At 43.2% G+C, this 21,891-nt stretch overlaps 1 protein-coding gene across 1 annotated transcript in view; it reads right to left on the bottom strand.

The window, feature by feature from the left end:
* Positions 1 to 295: 295 nt before the first annotated feature.
* Positions 296 to 21,891, bottom strand: part of NTMT2 (N-terminal Xaa-Pro-Lys N-methyltransferase 2) — a 123,997-nt gene continuing 102,401 nt past the window's right edge. The window contains exon 4 of the mRNA XM_088460540.1: positions 296 to 555. Coding sequence (XP_088316666.1) covers positions 296 to 555 — 260 coding nt within the window. The remainder of the gene's footprint in view (positions 556 to 21,891) is intronic.

Below are 21,891 nucleotides of genomic sequence, written 5' to 3' on the forward strand. Positions count from 1 at the left end.
GTGTAAATAAACAGTGTAATATGTCCTATTTCTATGGTTTGATACATTTAGTTGTAAATTATAATATTTTTTCTAGTTTTCTAGTGCCTCCCTGACTTTATTTCCTTACTATCCTTTTGGATCACACAGCAATGAAAGACTTGCACATTTCCAACAGTTGCCTTTACTGTTCCATGATAATCTATAAACTATAGTTTTACTATTGTTATATGTCAACATGATAAAATAAATACTGAACCCGCCTCCAAGGCATGAAATGAATGGTTGTTAGAGAAACCACATGAATGCAATATTATTACTGTATTGCAATCATCCATATTGGAACACAGAGATCTGGAAAACCTTGTTGTCTTTCTTCTGCAAGGATTGACATCCCAGTCTTCTCAATTATGTTTCTTAATATGTGAATGTCCCGAATCAGACTGCTGTCAATGGGGTCCAGACGTACAAAGCCTTGCCTGGCTACATTATCTTTTATGATAATTACTCCATTGTCTTTCAAACTGTTTTTGCAGCGAAGAAGAAATACCAGGAGATCTTTGTCAGTCAGGTGACCTTAGGAAACACGAAATTAAATGTAAATACGCTATAATATTGAGTATAGTAGTTATAGCTGTTTATTTATAACATGGAATCATAGGTCTTTAGCACACACACACACTACATACTGTATGTACAGCCATGGCCAAAAGTTTTGAGAATGACACAAGTATTGGTTTTCGCAAAGTTTGCTGCTTCAGTGTTTTAGACACTTTTGTCAGATGTTACTATGGTATACTGAAGTAATGTCACAAGCATTTCATAAGTGTCAAAGACTTTTATTGACAATTACATTAAGTTTATGCAAAGAGTCAATATTTGCAGTGTTGACCCTTCTTTTTCAAGACCTCTGCAATTCGCCCTTGCATACTGTCAATCAACTTCTGGGCCACATACTGACTGATGGCCACCCATTCTTGCCTAATCAATGCTTGGAGTTTGTCAGAATTTGTGGGTTTTTGTTTGTCGCCTCTTGAGGATTGACCACACGTTCCCAATGGGATTAAGGTCTGGGGAGTTTCCTGACCATGGACCCAAAATTTCGATGTTATGTTCACCGAGCCACTTAGTTATCACTTTTGCCTTATGGCAAAGTGCTCCATCATGCTGGAAAAGGCATTGTTCATCACCAAACTGCTCTTGGTTGGTTGGGTGAAGTTGCTCTTGGAGGATGTTTTGGTACCATTCTTTATTCCTGGCTGTTTGTAGGCAAAATTGTGAGTGTCAAATAAAAGCAAGGAAAGGTTTCATAAATAAATGGTGCTAGTCCAAGAAACCATACAAAAGCATTTAATAAAACATGAGGTTACTGTCACAGATGCATACATATACACCTTCAAAACCAGCAAATAACTGTGTAGAATAAAATGAATAATTAATATGGCAGAGAATTAATCATACACATGAGGCAGAAAAATATGCCAGAAACAATCATAAAAAAGCCTCTAACATGGGAGGCTGAGTTCTCAAAAACTAAAAAGCAGTGTTAAGAAAGCTTTAAAATTGTGATACATAAAAAAAGTTGTGACACATAACAAAAATGAAGAAGTTCCTACCGCACACTGTGAAGAGGAGCCGCAGGTGTTATACAAAAAGCATGCAGAGGCACCGGTTCCTCTGCACGTGGCTCCTAGGCTTTACCAGTGGTGGTATGTCCTTTTTGATGCATCAAATGTCTGGATAGCACAGGGGTACTCCAACGCATTTCGAGACGCTTCCTGGTCTCTTCCTAGGAGCCACATGCAGGGAAGTTCTTCATTTTTGTTATGTGTCACAACTTTTTTTATGTGTCACAATTTTAAAGCTTTCTTAACACTTCTTTTTAGTTCTTGAGAACTCAGCCTCCCATGTTAGAGGCTTTTTTGTGATTGTTTCTGGCATATTTTTCTGCCTCATGTGTATGATTAATTCTCTGCCATATTGATTATTCATTTTATTCTACACAGTTATTTTGCTGGTTTTGAAGGTGTATATGTATGCACCTATGAGAGTAACCTCATGTTTTATTAAATGCTTTTGTATGGTTTATTGGGCTAGCACCATTTATTTATGACACCCTTCTTTGCTTATTTTTGACACCCCTGTGAGTTCAACTAGGGATACTCACAGTCGTATTTAGGCTTGCTTTGACCCTGTAAGCGCCCACACAAGCACTTTCTACCCCTTTACTATTAAAATTATGAGTGAGCCCACTCCCTTGGCTGAGAAGCAACCCCACACATGAATGGTCTCAGGATGCTTTACTGTTGTTTTCAACACATCGATGGTCGATGTCCAGGAACACAGTAGCATTGATAGACTCAGACCATGATCCAGGCTGTGCACTGCACTGCCGGCAACTACTCAGTGTGTCACCCCGTAAGATGGTGTCCCCCAGTGTGGTCTGCACCTAGTGCATTCCCTTTATGGATGCCTGGTTCATCCATCTATCTCTGGACTTTGGTGTGGATCATAAATCTATCCCTGTCTCTCCCCACCGCTTCCTTTTTAACACTGGTTGCACTGCATAATGTGCGCCTGTGTGGTCCAGCACCCTCTTCCACTTTCCCCTGTATTTTCTTCCTTTTCTAGACAGGGCCGGATTAACCATGGGGCGGATGGAGCTACAGCTCCAGGCCCAACATTGAGATAGGCCCACAGACAGCCACTGCTGTAGACAGGATTTTTTTTCTTCCTGCTGGCTGCTGCAGCATGAGAGCAGCAGCCCGAGGCCCCGCCCACTCAAACATTGGAGGCCGGCAACCTCCCTCCCCGGCATCCCATCATTAAAAGACTGGGCATAGATACATGTCCGGCGCAGTGGTTAGCGTCTCCGGCCCGGCCCCTCCCTGCGCCGCTAATGCATTGTGACTCAATGGACAGCCTTTCTTACCATGCAACACGTGACGTCATATAGAAGCCGCCCTATCACCGTCAGCGAGTCCGGACTCTGCGCCCAGAATAGCTGCCTCCCATGCATGCTCTGCTCCGTGAAGGCAGCTCAGTCAGGACGGAGATTTATCCTGCTGCTGTGTGAATTATCGGTGAGTCATTGGGTGCTGGCTGCTGCTAACGGGGTGTCGTGCTCTGGTGGCTGCAGTGCTGCTATCAACATTTAGCAGTGTCTTCAGCATGACCATAAGTGCCTATGTCCAAAGTACTGCAAAAGCAGAAATTACCCACTGAATATATTTATTTAATGGGGCACAGGACATTTTGTAGACAATAGCCATCTGGTGCCCTGTATGGAAAGGATAGTCTCAGTGAAAGATTTTGTCTTCATCACATCTGTTACAGGTTAAAATGGGATTTCTAGCACCTTACCCCCTTCCTCATCTATCAAATAAATATTGTGTAAAAGATAAGCAATTTATTATTTTGTCCAAAGCCCTTTTATGCATTTGTTATGTGTACGTGTCTAAGACTGTACTATGGACCTGATTTAGAAACAGACACAATGCTGATGTTTTGGTTGAGCAGTTATCGGTAATCTGCGCCTGCGTCTTGAGTTGCGCTGCGCACGCATCAAGCTTCATATTTGCTGGCAGTGAGCATATATTCACAAAGGTATTGACACACAGGGACTGTTTGGGTGGTGGCTCAAACACCGGTGTGTTGGGAATATTTTAAGGGTTTTTCTTCCTGCGACTGTGATCCGACATTTGCGGTAAAACGACTCTGGCATCCATTCTGTGTAACTGTAGGGTTACTCAGAACGTCTATTTATTGACTGATCTGCGACCAATACTGTGTCTTTGCACACAGTCAGTTGAATTTGTGAAGCCGCTGGTGGGCGTCTCAACAATTGCATATTTTCACACAGCCGCTGCATATATATTCGCAGCTGCGGTGGAATTAGCGAGCGTACATCTCTGAATCAGGCCCCTATGTGTGTAATATGTCAAAAAAGAAGGAAACCTGTCTTTGGAATTTGGTTTAGTCCCAGCTGTAGTTTCCATTTACCATATAAATAACAATAATATGTAGATTCATTAATCAATTCGGAAAACCTGCACTTGCTCCTACTGTAGTAGGTTCTCGCCGAAACTGTCCAAATGCAGCAAAACAATGTGAAATTAAGAGTGTACATCAGAAACAGCTGTCAGGCTGATGATTTTACTGGCTTGACACTTTGGGCCTGATTCATCACTGATCACAATTGCAACAGCGTACGCAAATTGGTCGATGATGCGTACTGCTCATGCAGATACAAAGCCACTGCAGATAGAGGGACGGGATGTGAGCATTTTGAGGTGGTAACAGGGGAGTGATTGCAGAAACGCAGGTGTGCCTGTCCATTTGAGCACCATCGCATGGGCGTGTATAAATTAACCACTGTGACGACATACGCAGCTTGTGTACTCACTGCGTGCGACGAGGTTAGCAATTTCTGAGTAAGGTCAGACCTGTTGTTGTGTGTGAGGGGCCGATGTTACTCGATGTTCCTGATGTATACGCAGGATTGCAAAGTAAAGCGGTAGTGGGCGTCCATGCTGGCTTTGAGCGCCTCTATGCTGGCTGTGTGACGGCTTTACAATTGCAGCCATTAGCATAATTTTGCAGCAGACTTGCGTGCTTAATTGCAGCTGCGATTGCAATAGCGATCTGTAGTGAATCGGGCCCTTTGTCCATAATGAATATAAGTATGCCATTATTTTAACTTTTTAATTTAAAAAATGTCATGGCTTGGAATTTTTCTGCTTGAAAATCATTTAGCAATAAGCACGTTTTTTGATATTTACTACTTGGTGCCAGGGCTGCCATCAGATATTGTGGGGCCCAGGACTGACAAAATAGGCAGGGCCCCTGGGCCCCCCTCCCGCTACTGCTAAGTCTAATTAATTACGACTTACCTTATCGCCTTGTGCTTCTTCCTTCTAGCTTCTTCTCCTCCTGGGCTGGCTGACGCTGCTCCTCACGCGCCGCGGCTCATCTGACCTCTCCCTTCCAGTGGCGTGAAGTCATGCACCCCAACGCCAAAGGAAAAAAAATTTATTAAACAAGTGCAGGGGCAAACGCAGGATTTTCTGAGGGAGAGGGGGGGTTTCTAATAATAAATATACATATATTATATATATGTGTGTGTGTGTGTTTTGTTAAACACACACATACACATATAATATATACAGCATAACACACATGTACATGTTATATATAACACATATATCCACGCTAACATACGTACATACATCCACACTTAAACATACATACACTCTAACACATACAGATATATGCATACGCATATATACACACTAACACAGACCTATACAGTACATACACATATATACACACTAACACATACAGACTTATACAGTACATACACATATATACACACTAACACATACAGACATATACAGTACATACACATATATACACACCAACACAGACATATACAGTACATACGCATATATACACACTCACACATACAGACATACATACCCATATATACACACTCACACAGACCTATACAGTACATACACATATATACACTAACCCATATATACACACTAACACAGACATATACAGTACGTACACATATATACACACTAACACATAGTGTGTATACAGTATATGTTTATGTATGTCTATGTGTTAGTGTGTATATATGTGTACGTACTGTATATGTCTGTGTTAGTGTGTATATATGGGTTAGTGTGTATATACGTGTATGTACTGTATATGTCTGTGTTAGTGTGTGTGTATATATGTGTATGTACTGTATATGTCTCTCTGTGTTAGTGTGTATATATGTGTATGTACTGTATATGTCAGTGTTAGTGTATATATATGGGTATGTTCTGTATATGTCTGTGTTAGTGTGTATACAGTATATGTTTCTGTATGTCTAACACAGACATATACAGAACATACCCATATATACACACTAACACAGACATATACAGTACATACCCATATATATACACTAACACTGACATATACAGTACATACCCATATATATACACTAACACTGACATATACAGTACATACACATATATACACACTAACACAGAGAGACATATACAGTACATACACACACACTAACACAGACATATACAGTACACACACATATATTCACACTAACACAGACATATACAGTACATACACATATATACACACTAACACAGAGACATATACAGTACATACACATATATACACACTAACACAGAGACATATACAGTACATACACATATAAACACACTAACACAGACATATACAGTACATACACATATATACACACTAACACATACAGACATATACAGTACATACACATATATACACACTAACACATACAGACATATACAGTACATACACATATATACACACTAACACAGACATATACAGTACATATGCATATATACACACTAACACATACAGACATACATACCCATATATACACACTCACACAGACCTATACAGTACATACACATATATACACACTAACCCATATATACACACTAACACAGACATATACAGTACGTACACATATATACACAATAACACATAGACATACATAAACATATACTGTATACACACTAACACAGACATATACAGAACATACCCATATATGCACACTAACACAGACATATACAGTACATACCCATTTATAAACACTAACACAGACATATACAGTACATACCCATATATATACACTAACACTGACATATACAGTACATACACATATATACACACTAACACAGAGAGACATATACAGTACATACTCATATATACACACACACTAACACAGACATATACAGTACACACACATATATACACACACTAACACAGACATATACAGTACATACACATATATACACACTAACACAGAGACATATACAGTACATACACATATATACACACTAACACAGAGACATATACAGTACATACACATATATACACACTAACACTGACATATACAGTACATACACATATATACACACTAACACAGAGACATATACAGTACATACACATATATACACACTAACACAGAGACATATACAGTACATACACATATACACACTAACACAGACATATACAGTACATACACATATATACACACTAACACAGAGACATACATAAACATATACTGTATACACACTAAAACACAAATATACTTATTACTTACACTTGTGCACAGCAGCTGGTTGCTAATGGGTGGCGGGCACCTTGCATTATTAGGCCCCGCCCCTAAGGAACGACGCGATTTGCGGGTGTTTGGGGGGGCGGGGCTTGATCCATTGGCTCCGCCCCCATTACAAGCCGACCGAAGAGGGGAATCGTGAAGGAAGGGGGAGGGAGGGGTTTCTTCAGACTCGAGCATGGCTACTTAATCACTGCATGCCGGTAGGCAGTAGCAGTGCCCCACTCAACCTTTCACTCAAGGGGGAAGTGCGGGGGACTATGCAGCAGTTGCAGGAGCAGGCCCGGGCCCCCTCCCGTTCTGCCAGTGTCCGGGCCCGGGACTCTAGTACCGGCAGTCCCCCCCTGATGGCGGCCCTGCTTGGTGCTGTGTCAGTCTGGCATTTGTGTCAATGTTTATCTGGATCTTTATGTTATTGACTAAGCACCCTCTATGAATTGAAGCTATTGTTTGTGCGAATCTCCTCTGGTTACTATGTATAAATGTGTGTATATATGTTTATGTGTTAGCTATGCCCTCCATGATGCTAGCCACTCTCCCTGTGCACACAACACCCCCACAGCACTGATCGTGCACCCCACATCAATACTCACACACCCGCGGCGCGCGTGTCACACCCCCTGTAGTGGCACACAATAGGCCCTTCAGAAATTTCAGCTCCAGGCCCATGTGGACCTTAATCTGGCACTGCTTCTAGAGTGGGCTGAGTAGCAACCACACTTAGCCATTGGACTAAGCAGACGGGAATATCAAGATTTGTAGTGAGAACTGCCTATACAATGCAACCATGTTAGAACGGTTTATCCAGGAGCGAATCTTCACACTTCCCGGTAAGAGCGAAACTTTTATATGTTAAACATCACACTGGCTCAAAGGTTGTCAGGGGTGGAGGGTGCTTTAGGTGCCTTGATAATTAATGACATTTCTGTACATAATGTTAGTTATTGTGGTAAATGTGTACACTATTACATTGTTACATTGCATGCTGTGTAATAAAGGTATAATTGTGGCTTTGCTATTGTCTATCTCCAATGTGATCTGTGAATCTATAAAAGTGCTGGGGTAAGTTGTCCCTATAAATATTCACCCACGGAAGACCAGAGGGCACACATAAACCTGGTATCCTCACATATACTCATCAACATTATATATAGTATATTTATTACATATGCTACCAGGTCAAAAGTTTTTGAACACCCACATTTTTCAAGTTTTTGTTGAAGTTTCCCAGTTTAATGTTTCAATAAACTCTGATTTTAAAGCTAGAACAAATAAACAATTAGAGATAGAAAAATATTATAGAATCATTTTGATTAACAACATTTTATCTAAAATTATGACTAATCAAAGTAGCTACCCTTTACAGACATAACCATTGAACACATTTGTGGAAACTTCTGCAACAGTGTTGGGTAGAACAATGTTTGATTTCCATTGTCCAAGTGTGTTCAATGGTTATATCTGTAAAAGGTGGCTATTTTGATTAGTGATAATTCGCTCCTGGATAAACCGTTCTCACGTGGTTGCATTGTATAGGCAGTTCTCACAACAAATCTTGATACTCCCGGCTGCTTAATTGTTTATTTGTTGCTTTCTTTTCACCATTCTGTCCAGTTCAGGGCCGGCTCTTGGGGTGTTTGGCCAGTGCAGTCGAACAGAGGGCCTGATTCAGACCCATTCGCAAGCAGTCGCTCGCTCATACGCGGCCATGTTATGCATTTACACATGCGCATGCATCGCAGTGTGTGTGACCGAACTAGTTTGAGCGATCGGGTAGCACTCGCTCGCCCAGCAAAGACAGCCCAGTGGAATGAGTGACAGGAGAGGCCGTTTGTGGGTGGTAACAGGGGCAGGGCAGTAGTAACGGGGGAGTAGAGTTGCGAACGCAGTCATGCCTGAGTGTTTCAACACTGTTTCAGAGGCGTGCAGAATTAACAGGCAGCGTCAGAGTACACGTCACCTGGTTGATTTTTACACAGAACTGCTAACAGTGCTTGCGGTAGGGTACAGTCAACCACAAGTGCTGTGGTCTGATCCGATGGTTCCCGATGTACCGATTGTTGTATGTACTTCCTGGAGATGACGTACGCTAGTGGGCGGCTAAAGACAGGCTTGTGGGTGTCTATAAACACAAAGTGATCGCTCGCCAAGACATAGTGGGCGTGCTTATGCCTTACCATGCGATCGCCTGCCTTGATGTCACTTAGCTGAATTTGCATACGTTGGGAGCGAGTAGCCGCTCTAGCGAACGGGTCTGAATCAGGTCCAGAGTGCGCCACCCCATAAAGGGTGCACCCCTTCCAACATCCCGATTTCAGAGGGACAGCACTGTCCCGCTGTTCCACCCGTGGGCCGAAGTGTCCTGCGGGTGATCAATTCAGGAAGTTTGGCACCCCCACTGCCGCAGCTGTGCTGCAGTGATAGTGACGAAGTTCTGGGTTCGCCCCCAGCCTGGCATCACTTAGGGGGCAGGGTCTATGGTCATTAGGCCACACCCCCATATTCGGTTGCACCGTGGTCCCAGGGCGCAGCTACACTTGGAGCTGGCCGTGGTCCAGTTCATCCCATACCAGCTCAATGAGGTTTAAACCTGGAGACTGCACTGGCTATTCCATGATCTAAAGCAGGGGTGGCCAACCAGTCGGAGGCAAAGAGCCATAAAATATATGTAGTCAAGCAAAAGAGCCAATAGCATGCGCGCGCCGCTGTCACAAGGCCACGCCCCATTTTTGTGCGCACGCCTTTGGTATGACATTTGCAGGAGCATGACCTTGTGTCACACTCCCGTTTTTAGTCACGGGCGAGCCCAGGACATTGAAAATATACATTTTACGTAATCTTCCCAGTATACATTTTTCACTATTGAAGTGAAAGAAAAAGCCAGAGCAATATAGAAAACATTGAAATAGCCATGTTCACATACTGTAAAATACACAGAAACAGGCCATATCCACATAAAATACATATTGAAATCCAGAACCACATAAAATACATTGAGAATGCCATTGCCCATTATGCTGTGCCCCCTGTAGTTGTGCCCCATATGCAGTGCCCTCTTGTAGTTGTGCCCATTAAGCAATGCCCCCAATAGTTGTGCCCCTTCAGCAATGCCCCCTGTAGATGGACCCATTAAGCAATGCCCCCATTATTTGTGGCCATTATGCAATTCCCTCTTGGAGCTGTGCCCATTATGTAATGCCCCCCAGTAGTTGTGCCCCTTCTGCATTGTCCCTTGTAGCTGTGACCCCTAAGGAAGTGCCCCCAGCACTAGCTCCCTCTCCCCGCTCACACTCCTATGAAGAAACTTACCTTCATGCTGGCACCACACTATGCCGCCAGGGCTCCCGAATCCCACCGTCGCTGCTGCTTCCGCTGCCTTCTGGAACTAACTGGATCCAGCAGACGCGCGTGCTCCTCACATCACGGGTGACATCATGACGTCACCCGCACACTGCATTACTGGGAACGCTGGCCTCTGAAGTGATCAGAGGCTTCTTTAGTCTCTGATGGCTTCATTGATCAGTATTCTCAGTAATAATGGGGGTCTGCAGAGGCGCGACCTGGGAGCTGCATTAGAAGCTCAAAAGAGCCTCATGCGGCTCGAGAGCTGTGGGTTGGCCACTCCTGATCTAAAGCCTACTGTCTTTTCTTCATAGGTAGTTCTGACATAGCCTGGGGGTATATTTTTGGTCATTATCTTGCTGTCGGATGAACCCTTTATTAGAAGAGTATAGTAGAATACGCCTGGGCACATGAACGATTTCCCCAGTGACCATAGATGGACACTAGGGTCCATAACTTTATATATGGTATTCTGAAAATATATGTATATAACCATACACAGCACACTGAGAGTACAACTAGTTGGCAAAAAATGGTTGTTCCAACTAAATGGGAAAATCAAACAACTTTGATTTTTCCCAACTTATCCTTCTACTGTAGGGGCAAACTTTCCAAATTTCCCCCAATCTGAACGATAAATAGGCAGACACTGGACAAGTTAAAGAGAAGTTGGTTAGGATGATGAAATAGTTGGCTGGTTAAAAAGTTGGTTAGGTGTGTGGGGCTTCGGTTTACTTGGTTAGACAAGTTGGACAGTTGGCTAGTTGGATGGTTTTAAGAAAGTTGGTCTGATGTATGGCTAGCTTTAGTAATAGCAGTGGTGGTATAGTGTACACTCTGTAGGGCTGGGTGTCTAAGAGGGCACGTCCAGTCTCCTGGAACACTAGGAAGTAAAGGGCACTCATGCACAGTAGCATATGTCAGAGGTCAGGTCTACTGTTGAGTTGCAGCTGGTCCTAGAGACACCCGGCTCTGCTGCTCCATGAATATTAGACAGAGCAGTGAGCTCCTCATCTAACTCCCTTCACTATGTAAATGTAGACCAGAGGGTACTGTATTGCACTGCAAAATGCTGTGTAAGCCAATTTGGTTTAGGGTGTCAGTCACTCTGTGCAAGTAGTTGACTCGGGATCCAGCAAAAGAGTGGTCGGGCATTAAGCTATTGAAAGCATTGCCCTTTTGAATTTTGGGCTTAAACATGTCGGGCAGCATCAGGTTTTTCAAGCCGCCACTTAGTAAATAAATCTCACACACTGAGAAACCATCTTTTTAAAGATTTCAAACTTTGATTCATCACTATGTAATATAACTCAGTTAAATTTACTTTTGTACAGTTAAAGCTAACCTAAATGTAACCCTGGGCGTGATTTCGCTCAGGACAGTAATTTGGGTATTCACGCATGCGCAGAATCCATACTGTGCATGTGCAGGTGGTCCTGTGCCCTCGCTGACAATACGGCTGCAAACATCAGGTGAACGACAGTCTGCTACCGTTTGGGGGCAGGGAGGGGGCAGCGCCAGGGCTGTGTTCCTGGAATGCCAAGGCCAGGATATGCCTTGTTGAATGCAGATTTCCTGGCTACCTAAGTGGCCAGGAGCCAGCTAGGCTGAGTAAGCTTCAGCTTATGAAACCCGACCTGTGGTCGCAATTGTGATCCGAATCGTCTATGAAACCTGCTATCGGATCTCAGATGCATGCATACAGACACCTCCTGCAGCATTTGATTTAGGTCTCCTGTCCTGCAGACTCCTTGGGGTTTTACCTATTCAGCTGTAGGAGATACATGGCAAATAATCCTCATTGTTACATAGCTCTTCCCTTAGCATCGCAAATCTCGGTGATGTGGACACCGCAGAGAGGCATCTCAGTGAAAAAGGCCATCTGCATTTTTTTGCAGACTTCCCGGTCTATGTTCTACTGTGAATTGTTAGGGCTGGAGCGCTGGGGACCACCCAGCTATTCGGGCATTCACTTCCTTGTTCCTTTGCACCCACTTCAATGGTGCATGGTCAGTGACCAATGTGAATTCTCTACCCAGGAGGTAGTACCTGAGAGCCTCAGTGGTCCATTTGATTGCTAAGCACTCCTGTTCCTTCAGGGAGTATCTCTTCTCTCTTGGTAGAATCGTGCAGCTCAGATACAAATGCAAAATTTGTATATTTTCACATAACCGCTGTGTACAAATTCACACCTGCGGTGGCATTAGCGTACATCTCTGAATCAAGCCCACAATTTCCTGCTGAAGTCCAGTGCTTGTGCCTGCGGGCCGCTGCTTCAAACCAGATCAACTTGTCTGGACAAGCCTTTTTTAGGAGCTCAGTAAGAGGAGCAGTTATAGTGGCAAAATTTGCCATGAACCGGCAATAATACCTTACTAGACCTGGGAAAGTTCTCAGTTGGGCCTTCCGCAGCAGTTTAGGCCTGTTTTCTTTGCTACCTTTCACTTTTACTCTTGGAATTTGACTTCACCTTGTCTTACCACATACTCCAAGTACATGGCTTCCTACATGTGCAATGCATACTTCACAGGATTGGCAGCTAGACCCGCCACCATGAGTGATGCTAACAATGCCTCCACCATAGGTAGACATGACTCCCATTCCTTGGAGTGGATGACTATATTGTCTACGTATTTAGCTGCATACTCCTGGGGTGGCTTTATGAGCTCATTCATGGCCCTCTGAAAGGTGGAGTGAACCCTGTGAAGCCCAAAAGACAATGCTTCATACTGAAATAACCCATCCAGAGTTGAAAAGGCTGTAAAAACCTTGGCAGATGGCATTAGGGGGATCCGCTAGTATCCTTTGGTCAGATATAACGTGGTAATGTACTGACTGTTGACCAAGGTCTCCACTTACTCATCAATTCTGGGCATCAGAGATATGTGGCGAAAAGGAAAACTTTGTTTAGCTTTCTAAAATTATTACAGAAATGAATACTCACGTTCAGCTTAATTACTAACACAAAGGTGCTATTCCACATGCTATAGGATTCCTCAATTACTTCAAGGTCCAAAATGTAATTTTTCTTTGTCTCACAGGTATACAACTAGCTTCAGTAATGCAGTAAGGCCCTGATTCAGACCCGGACGCAAGTGGCCGTTCGCTCGTTCGCCGTATGAGCGGAAATATTTAAATTCAAGCGCTCGCTCGTATGTTCGCTCGTAGCTAATCTTCCGCCCCATAGTCTCCCAACCCCTCCTCTAGCTAGCGGACGTTCAAAATAGCACCGTCCATCTCCTCTTTGGTTGCAGGGAACGCTCGCACAAGTCAATTCCGGAAGTGGCCCTGTCAGTTTTCGATTGCCTGCTATTCTGCAAACATACTAGAATCGATTACTGGCAATTACTATATTAATTACCTTAATTGTTATTCACATGTTTGCAATCCTGTTTTTTTTTTCAATGTCAATAAACTTTATTCTTGTCAGTGTGTGTCATTTGTACCGCAGAATACGTACGGTTTTAGCAAAGGGATGGTTTTTCGAAATTAAAAGTTTGTTTGAATGCTACTATTGTTTTGCGTTTTTTTTTATAGGCAGATTGTAATACTTTCATTTTTATATTTAAATTAGCTTACGCATGTCACTGCATCAAGCCTATCATAACTCACATTATATTTGTGAGGGTGTAGGTCACATGACTCATACAATAACCAATAGAATGGTTCCTGTTAATTTACAAAGTACATTAGCCAATCGAATTTTTTCTAGGTCCTTTATTAAAACTGTTTTGTGTAAAAAAAATCATTGCCATCATGAGAGCCTCCGCGTTTTGTAGGCGTGAGCTACTGGTCCTCACTGAGGAGATGGACCCTCGAATAACTAATTATCCGCCCCCCATCACCAACCTCCGCAATCGGATGGCCTACGCGGAGGTGCGCCGCCGCCTGCGTTCCATCGGCTATCGCCAAAATATCGGCCAACTGGAACGCAGGTGGTCGGATTTGCGACGCAGATCCCCATGCCTGCTGGCCCTCTTGCGTCTCCAGATATTGCAAAGTAAGTGTTTATGTGTTTGTTTATATTTTTTTTATTATTTTTTTAGCATACCTGCGTGTGCATGTTTACAGTATAGTCATGTATGTTTATTTTGTGATCTACCTGCGTGTGCATGTTTACAGTATAGCCCTGTTTATTTCTTTTGGACCTACCTGCGTGTACATGTTTACAGTATAGCCCTGTTTGTTTATTTTGGATCTACCTGCGTGTGCATGTTTACAGTATAGGCCTTTTTTTTGTTTGTTTTTTGGAATTTTGGATAAAAACAAAAATGTTTCTCTACATCATTTAGGGGCCAAGCGGAGAATGAGACGTCGGAGACGTGTGTCTCGTCCCCTATCCCCCACTCCCACCCAAACATCCTCTGCCCACTCTTCCCCAAATTCCCCCTCCACCCCAGACCTTGCCGACCGTCAGTCCCCTCCCTCTCCTCACCTTACCATCCCTCCAACTTCCCCCTCCCCTCAAAACCTCCTCTCTTTTCCTCACCCTCCACTTCATCCCAAATTACCCCTCCTCCTTCCCTGAGCCACTGGCCCACCTCGGATGAGGAGGAATTCGGGGCTCCAGGCCCAGTCACCAGTTTGACCGGTATGTTTAAATTTTAAACTATGGGGTTTTTTTTGCATTTGTAAATTTTGGTTTATGTTGTCCTTTTGCCTGTGCAGTTCAAAATAGTAAAGTAGTTCAAATGTATATGTATACATTATGGCCCCCCCACATACTGACCTCCGACCAACCTCGTGGGGGCCGTCCTCAGGCAAGGCATCCTCTGGCTGCATTGGGACACCACTCCTTATGGCAATGATGTGAAATATCCCACACAGGACCACAATTTTTTAAACCATAGCCGGCAAATACATGAGGTCGCCACCAGAGCGGTGGTGACCTAAAGGCCGATACAGCGCTCCACCATCTGTCTGGTGGCTGTAAGTGCAGAATTATACTGACTTTGTGGCCCTGGTGTGGGAACCAAATAAGGAGTGAGCAGCCAGGGCGTGCAAGGGTAACCACTGTCTCCTGTGAAAATATAAAAAACAACATCAGGACCATTGGGTAGCAAGCTTTGTATTGGTTTCAACAGAAGAGGTCAACTTACCCAGAAGCCACGCATCACCAGCTTGTAGGTTGTTTAATTTGTGCCAAATCCCTGATTGCCGGATGATGAAGGAATCATGCGCACTGCCTGGGAATTTGGCATTCAGGGACAGGATCTGGAGGGAGGCATCACATACCACCATTACATTCATCGAATGAAAGTGCTTGTGGTTCCTACATATTGCCTCCAGACTTGCTGGAGGCTGAAGTGGTATCATCCACAACCCCTATGATGTGTGGGAAGCCAGGAATTTGGTAAAAATTAGCCTTCACCACATTAAGGGAACCCATATCCAATGGCATTTTAATAAAATGATGGAGGTGTTTAAAAAGTGCATCCATCACTGCCCTCAAGATCCTTGAAAAGGAGGATTGGGATATTCCTGCCACTATTCCCACGGTGGTTTGAAAGGATCCTGAGGCACAAAAATGTAACACCGACATTAATTGCGTAAGTGGTGGTATTGCTGTTGGACTGTCAATTTGCCATTCAAGATCACTCTCTATTAATGAGAGAGTGTCTATGATGATTTGTGGCGGAAGACAGTAGCGCCTTAACACCTCATCATCTGGCATTCCAATATGGGTGACACGTGTTCTATATATCTGGGGCCTTGCATGCCTACGAGGCCTACGCCTGGGACGAAGTTGAGGTTGGTCGGGTTCTGGAACCATGGCCAATATAATACGACCAACATCAACCTGGAATGTCAAGCCAGGTAGTTATTGTTTTAGACAAATATACTTATCTTTTCCAAGATATGCAAAAATTCTTACAGGCCTGGGTCGTGTCATGTGAAATTCCACCTACATTGCAAAAGTAGAAAATATTTTGAAGATTAATTTAATAAACTAGGAATTAAACCAAATATAGTTGTCGAAAATTTAGAGAAGGGAGCAAAATAGTACGCTACATTTAGAGTTAACACATGATTTTACACAGAAGAAGCACATATTACTTCGCAAAATAGTACACTACATTTAGAGTTAACACATGATTTTACACAGAAGAAGCACATATTACTTAGAGAAACATATGCTAAGACCAACAAATCTAATTTGTTAATTAATAAGACCAAAAACACTTACCAAAAACAGACAAATATCCCAAAGTTTGAAAAGGTCACTTGGGTTCCAGCCAAAATAACTGTTTTAAAAAAAATAAATTAGAATTTTAAAAATTTTAAAACAATTTAATAATAAATGTTTATGAGAATTATTGAAATACTTACTCAAAAATATAAATCAAAATAGGAAAAAAAAAACGCAAAAATGCTAACTTAAACAAAGTACTAAAAAAACGCTCCTTCAAAAAAATACAAACAACTCCTTCACGATCCACCAACCAAAGAACAAACCACTACACTGAAATACCTCCAACAATCCAAAAATGCCACCTCGAATGGAGTCACACCAAGCCATAAATAGTCTTTATTTTCCCGCTCAAATTAAGGATGGACAATAGGAGCGCACAATCAATGATGCGGCCGAATAATGCTGACGCATGCATAAAAACGTCACTGAAATCCCAAATCGGTCTGCTGTAGTGAGAACTGAGAAGTCCAAAATGACTACAGAGCAGCAAAGCACTGGCCCAGAGGCGCCAGGTAAGTATTTGTCTTTTGTGGAAAATGATTATGTTTAACAATAATTTTGGAAACATTTTACATTATAAATTTTATTATCATATTATCATTTTAAAAAAAGGTGTTGAGGATGCCATGGAAAAGGCTGCTGGGCCTAGTAGGCCAACTAAGCAAAAAAAAAAAAAGGCAGCCACAATTCACAAGGAAGGAGATGGAGGTTTTGGTGCAAATGTGCAATGACAACCTTCCACAGGCACCAAGGAATATGGGTGCAACCCAGAGATGGAAAATGTGGGATGACATAGCCAGTGCTGTCAATGGGGTGGGTGAGTTTGAACATTCAACGCGGGAGGTCAAACGCCGGTACGTAAAAACTACATTTGACTAAAAAGTGTTTACAAGTCAAAATACTGCTGGAATAATGCCAACTTTTTAACCAACAGATGGAGCGACTTCAAATATCGGCTGAAACAAAAACTTGCTGATAGGGCTAGGCATGCAAGGGGGACAGGTGGGGGTCCCACCCCTGTGTCACTTGAGCTCACGGATTTGGAGGAGCTGGCACAGCGGTGTGTGCAGGATGAGGAGGTGTTTGGCGTGTCGAACATGGATACCGACATGCCAGACTTTGCTGCTCCTCATATTCACCCAGGTAAATGTTGTAATGTTAACAACTCGGAAATGTGTTATGGAAAATATCTAGATTTTAATTTTACTTTTTTCTCACAGAGACACAGGTGGATGAGTCTGCTCCACAGGTGAGCTTTGGCCGCAGAATTTCTTCTGGCTCTGCAGGGGAGGAAGCAGTAGATCCGGCTGGGAACCCTGCGGAAGACCAAGGCCTTCCCGCTCGCAGGCAGTGGCCCTCCTCACTGATCTCAAAGTTAAAACGAATCAGCACACAGAGATCCTGCTGAGGATGGACACCACTCTGCTATGGGTGGTGGACGCCCTGGAGGAAAATGCTGCGGCCAACGTAAGAATTGCAAATGCCCTGGAGCAGCTTGTTTGCCAGAACATGTTGGAGCCGGCCTCCCTTCCTGCCAGAACATTAGGACCCTCCATCTCTGGCACAACAACAGCCATCCCTCCAAATGTGCCTAGCCCTATGCCTAGTCCAGAGGCCACAACATCTGCCTCTGGACAGGCCAGCCGAAGGCCATCCCGGACCCGTTCAGGCTCACTCCAACCCCCGGCCAAACGGCCGAAAAGGCGATGACAGCACTGGCTAATTTCCCCACAATCCATCTCTGTGTTTGCCCCATATTCCTTAATGCCCAAAACCTCCCTCTCCTTTCTTGTGAATTGTTTTTAATTTTGTATATTATTTTGATTGCAAGTGCCACTTATTTTGTTTTTGTGGCCCAAATCATTTATTTGTATTTACCTTTCCAAACATTATTTTCTGAATAAAAAAAAAAAATTACATTTAAAAAAATTATGTTGCAAATATGCAAAATACTATTGTTGATTTATTCAAAAACTGGTTAAAAGGTAATCCCTCAAACAAAATTAAAAACAATACAACGGAAATATAAACATTATTTTTTTTTTAAAAAAAACAAGGGTTAAAAACTATTTCTGAGTTTTAATTAACACTTATCAAACAAAAAAAAGGACGATTGATTTCTTGGGCCAAAAAAAATTAGCAAAATATACAAACATGCGTACAATATTGTTTACCTAAAAAAAAAACACTTACAAATATTTCAAAAGCCCACAAAATAAACCACAAAATGTTAGCTAATTGATTGTATTACCCAGAATTTAGCAGCTGAGTAGTTCACCTGCGTACGGTTTTTAGCTACTAAAAAAGGTCTATTTGCGAAACACCTTACAAGCTGTTTAGCAATTAAAAGATGATTGTTTTTGTGGCCACAATTGATAAATCGAAACACCATCGATGAGCCCAGGTTAGGACGAAGAGACCATCGTCATTGCGGTAGACTATACCAGACCACAAGCTGAACAAGCAGTCTTAAAGGAAATTGGATCAGACAGTGACGTATCACTTGGTCCATTCACATTTGGCGCTCGCATAAGATAATTTATGTACGCTCAAAAAACGCCTCGACACGCCTGCGTTTTCCCATCTCCACCCCCGTCCCCGCCCCAAAACGGACAGTTCTGTCAATCACATTTGACATGTCACTTCCTGTTTGCTGTTCTACGATCGACTGAAAAATGACCGCAATCAGACGTACGCACATGCGCACTGTTACACCGACGCATGCGTGGTTGTACAACATTGGCTGACTACGAACGAGCGCCCACTTACGAGCGGCTCTGAATGAGAGCCAATGTTCTTACTATGACTTCTACCCCTGGAGGTGTAGCTATATTGTGCTCTATGAAGGTGGCACATACAGGTACCTCGGAAAACACATCAAAGTTCCTTTGACCCATTTTCTAAGTCTGTCATCTACGATCCAATGACAAATTGTCCTGGTTTCCTGCACCACTACATTTATTAACATGTCTTGTTGCTCCTCCATCTCATGCCATGGATTCAAAAAGTCAACATGATATGTCTGGACTGGTTTCCTCCTCCCTTCCTGCCTACTTTATAATTAACTGGCCCAACAGCCCCAACCCCCTCATATAGCCCCTGTCAATGAGTGAAGAGTTTACTCTCTTTGCGCACAATGACGCAATGACAAGAACTTTGTCACCTGGTCGAAAAGTCTCCTAATTATGGCTTACTGAGCGTAGCTCTTTTTTTTACTTGCTTGTGCTTCATGTATATATATATATATATATATATATATTATAGGGGCACAGTCGTGCCCTTATATTAAGGCTGCATCTAAAAAACTGCAATTCTCCCATAGAGAATTCCGGAGGGGGGCCATGGTATAAGGGGCTATACCTCAAAAGCTATAGGAGGTATCAAGCTAAAATTTGGCATGGGCAGGTATAACACCCTGTGGTTAACTGCAGATTCAGCACTCTTACAGAATGAGATTGCTGTCACTCACAAAATCGTGGAGCTGCTAATTCCAAGAATTGTGTGCTCATTGGAATACACATATGCAGTCTATGCAACTGAGGTCTAAGCAGAAAATAGAGCTGTGAAGATGGGATAAAAGTAGTGTGGATGGGGGGAAGAGACAGAGCAGCATGGATAGGTGAGGCAAAAAGGCATGTAGAGGAGGGAAGATTAAGCAGTACAGATGGGGGGTAGCTAAAGTGATGCAGATGGGTGAAAAACAGTGGTGCGGATAGGGTGGAGGAACAAAGTAATGCAGATTGGTGGAACACACTGGTGTAGATGGGGGGGAAACAGAGTGGCACAGTTTGGGGGGACAGCGATGTGGATGGGAGTAGAGAGTGGCATGAAAATGGGAAGACAGAGCAGTGCAGATGTGTAAAGACAGATTGGTGCAGATAAGGGAATACAGACTAACACTAATGAGAGAATGCACATCAGTAGGGATTGGGGAATACAGATTGGTGTGGATGGGTAGGATTCAGTGCAGGTGGGGGGAGGAGACAAGAGTTCCACAGTTGGGGGGGACAGAGTGGTGCAAATGGAGGAAGAAAGAGTGCCACAGAGGAAAGGAAGACAGAGCGGCGTGGCTTAGTGGAAGGCAATGGTGCAGAAGGAAACAGAGTGGCACGGATGCAGGGCAGTGTGGATGGAGAAAGACAGATTGGTGCTGAAAAGGGATTACAGACTAGCACAGTTCGGAGACCACACAGCAGTAGGGATTGGGGAAGACAGATTGGTGTGGATGGGGAGGAAGACAGAGTGGTGCGGGTGGTGGGGGGAGACAGAGTTGCACAGTTGGGGAGACCAGAGTAGCGCAGTTGAAGGAAGAAAGAGTGCCACAGATGAGAGAAAGACAGCAATGTGGCTGTGGAGAAAGCACAGATGCAAGGCAGTGCTGCTAGGGAAAAACAAATTGGTGCTGTTGAGGGAACACAGACTAGCACAGTTGGGAGACCACACAGCAGTAGGGATTGGGGAATATATAGCAGCATGGAGGCATATAGGGGAAGAAAGTGTACATGCATAGACAGAGTATGATAGTTTAAAAAATATGGGAGCTGAATGTGTATTCTAAATGAGATAAATGTATGGAGTGAGAAGGATGTTGGAAGCCAGTGAGATTGTTGTGGTGATCGAATGGGAAGATTGTGGGCACTGAGTGGGTTGTGGGAGCCACATAACTGCTCAAACCTGCGTAGACTGCATGTGTGTATTCCAATGAGCACACAATTCTGTGAATTAGCAGCTCCACCATTTTGTGAGTGACAGCAATCTCATTCTGTGAGAGTGCTGAATCTGCAGTTAACCACAGGGTGTGATGGTATACCATATCTGTAGTGTGCAAGGAACACGTCCATGATTGTAATTACATTGCTTTTATTAGTTTGAGTGGCACAAATTCAGTAGGTTTTTGTGAAATGTCAGATCATGTCTAAGAAGCCTTAATGGGACATGTAAAACCGTAAGGTTTTTTGTCTATGGAATATATATATATACACACACACACACACACACACACACACACACCACGATGGCTTGCAAAAGTATTTTACACTCTAAAACATCAACAGGTTTATCTGTTTCATCATGCCTGTGCTGATTGAGCTGGATGGGCCCCAGCACCACGGTCCATGGTTTATCCCAAGAGGTGTGGCCACCCTTAGAATTTTTTTTAAAAAAGGTATTTGCATTGCACTGAACAGTCAGATGTAGATAC

This window comes from Taudactylus pleione, unplaced genomic scaffold (genome assembly GCF_031769625.1).
Source record: "Taudactylus pleione unplaced genomic scaffold, aTauple2 ptg000048l, whole genome shotgun sequence".
In the NCBI taxonomy this organism is placed as follows: Eukaryota; Metazoa; Chordata; class Amphibia; order Anura; family Myobatrachidae; genus Taudactylus; species Taudactylus pleione.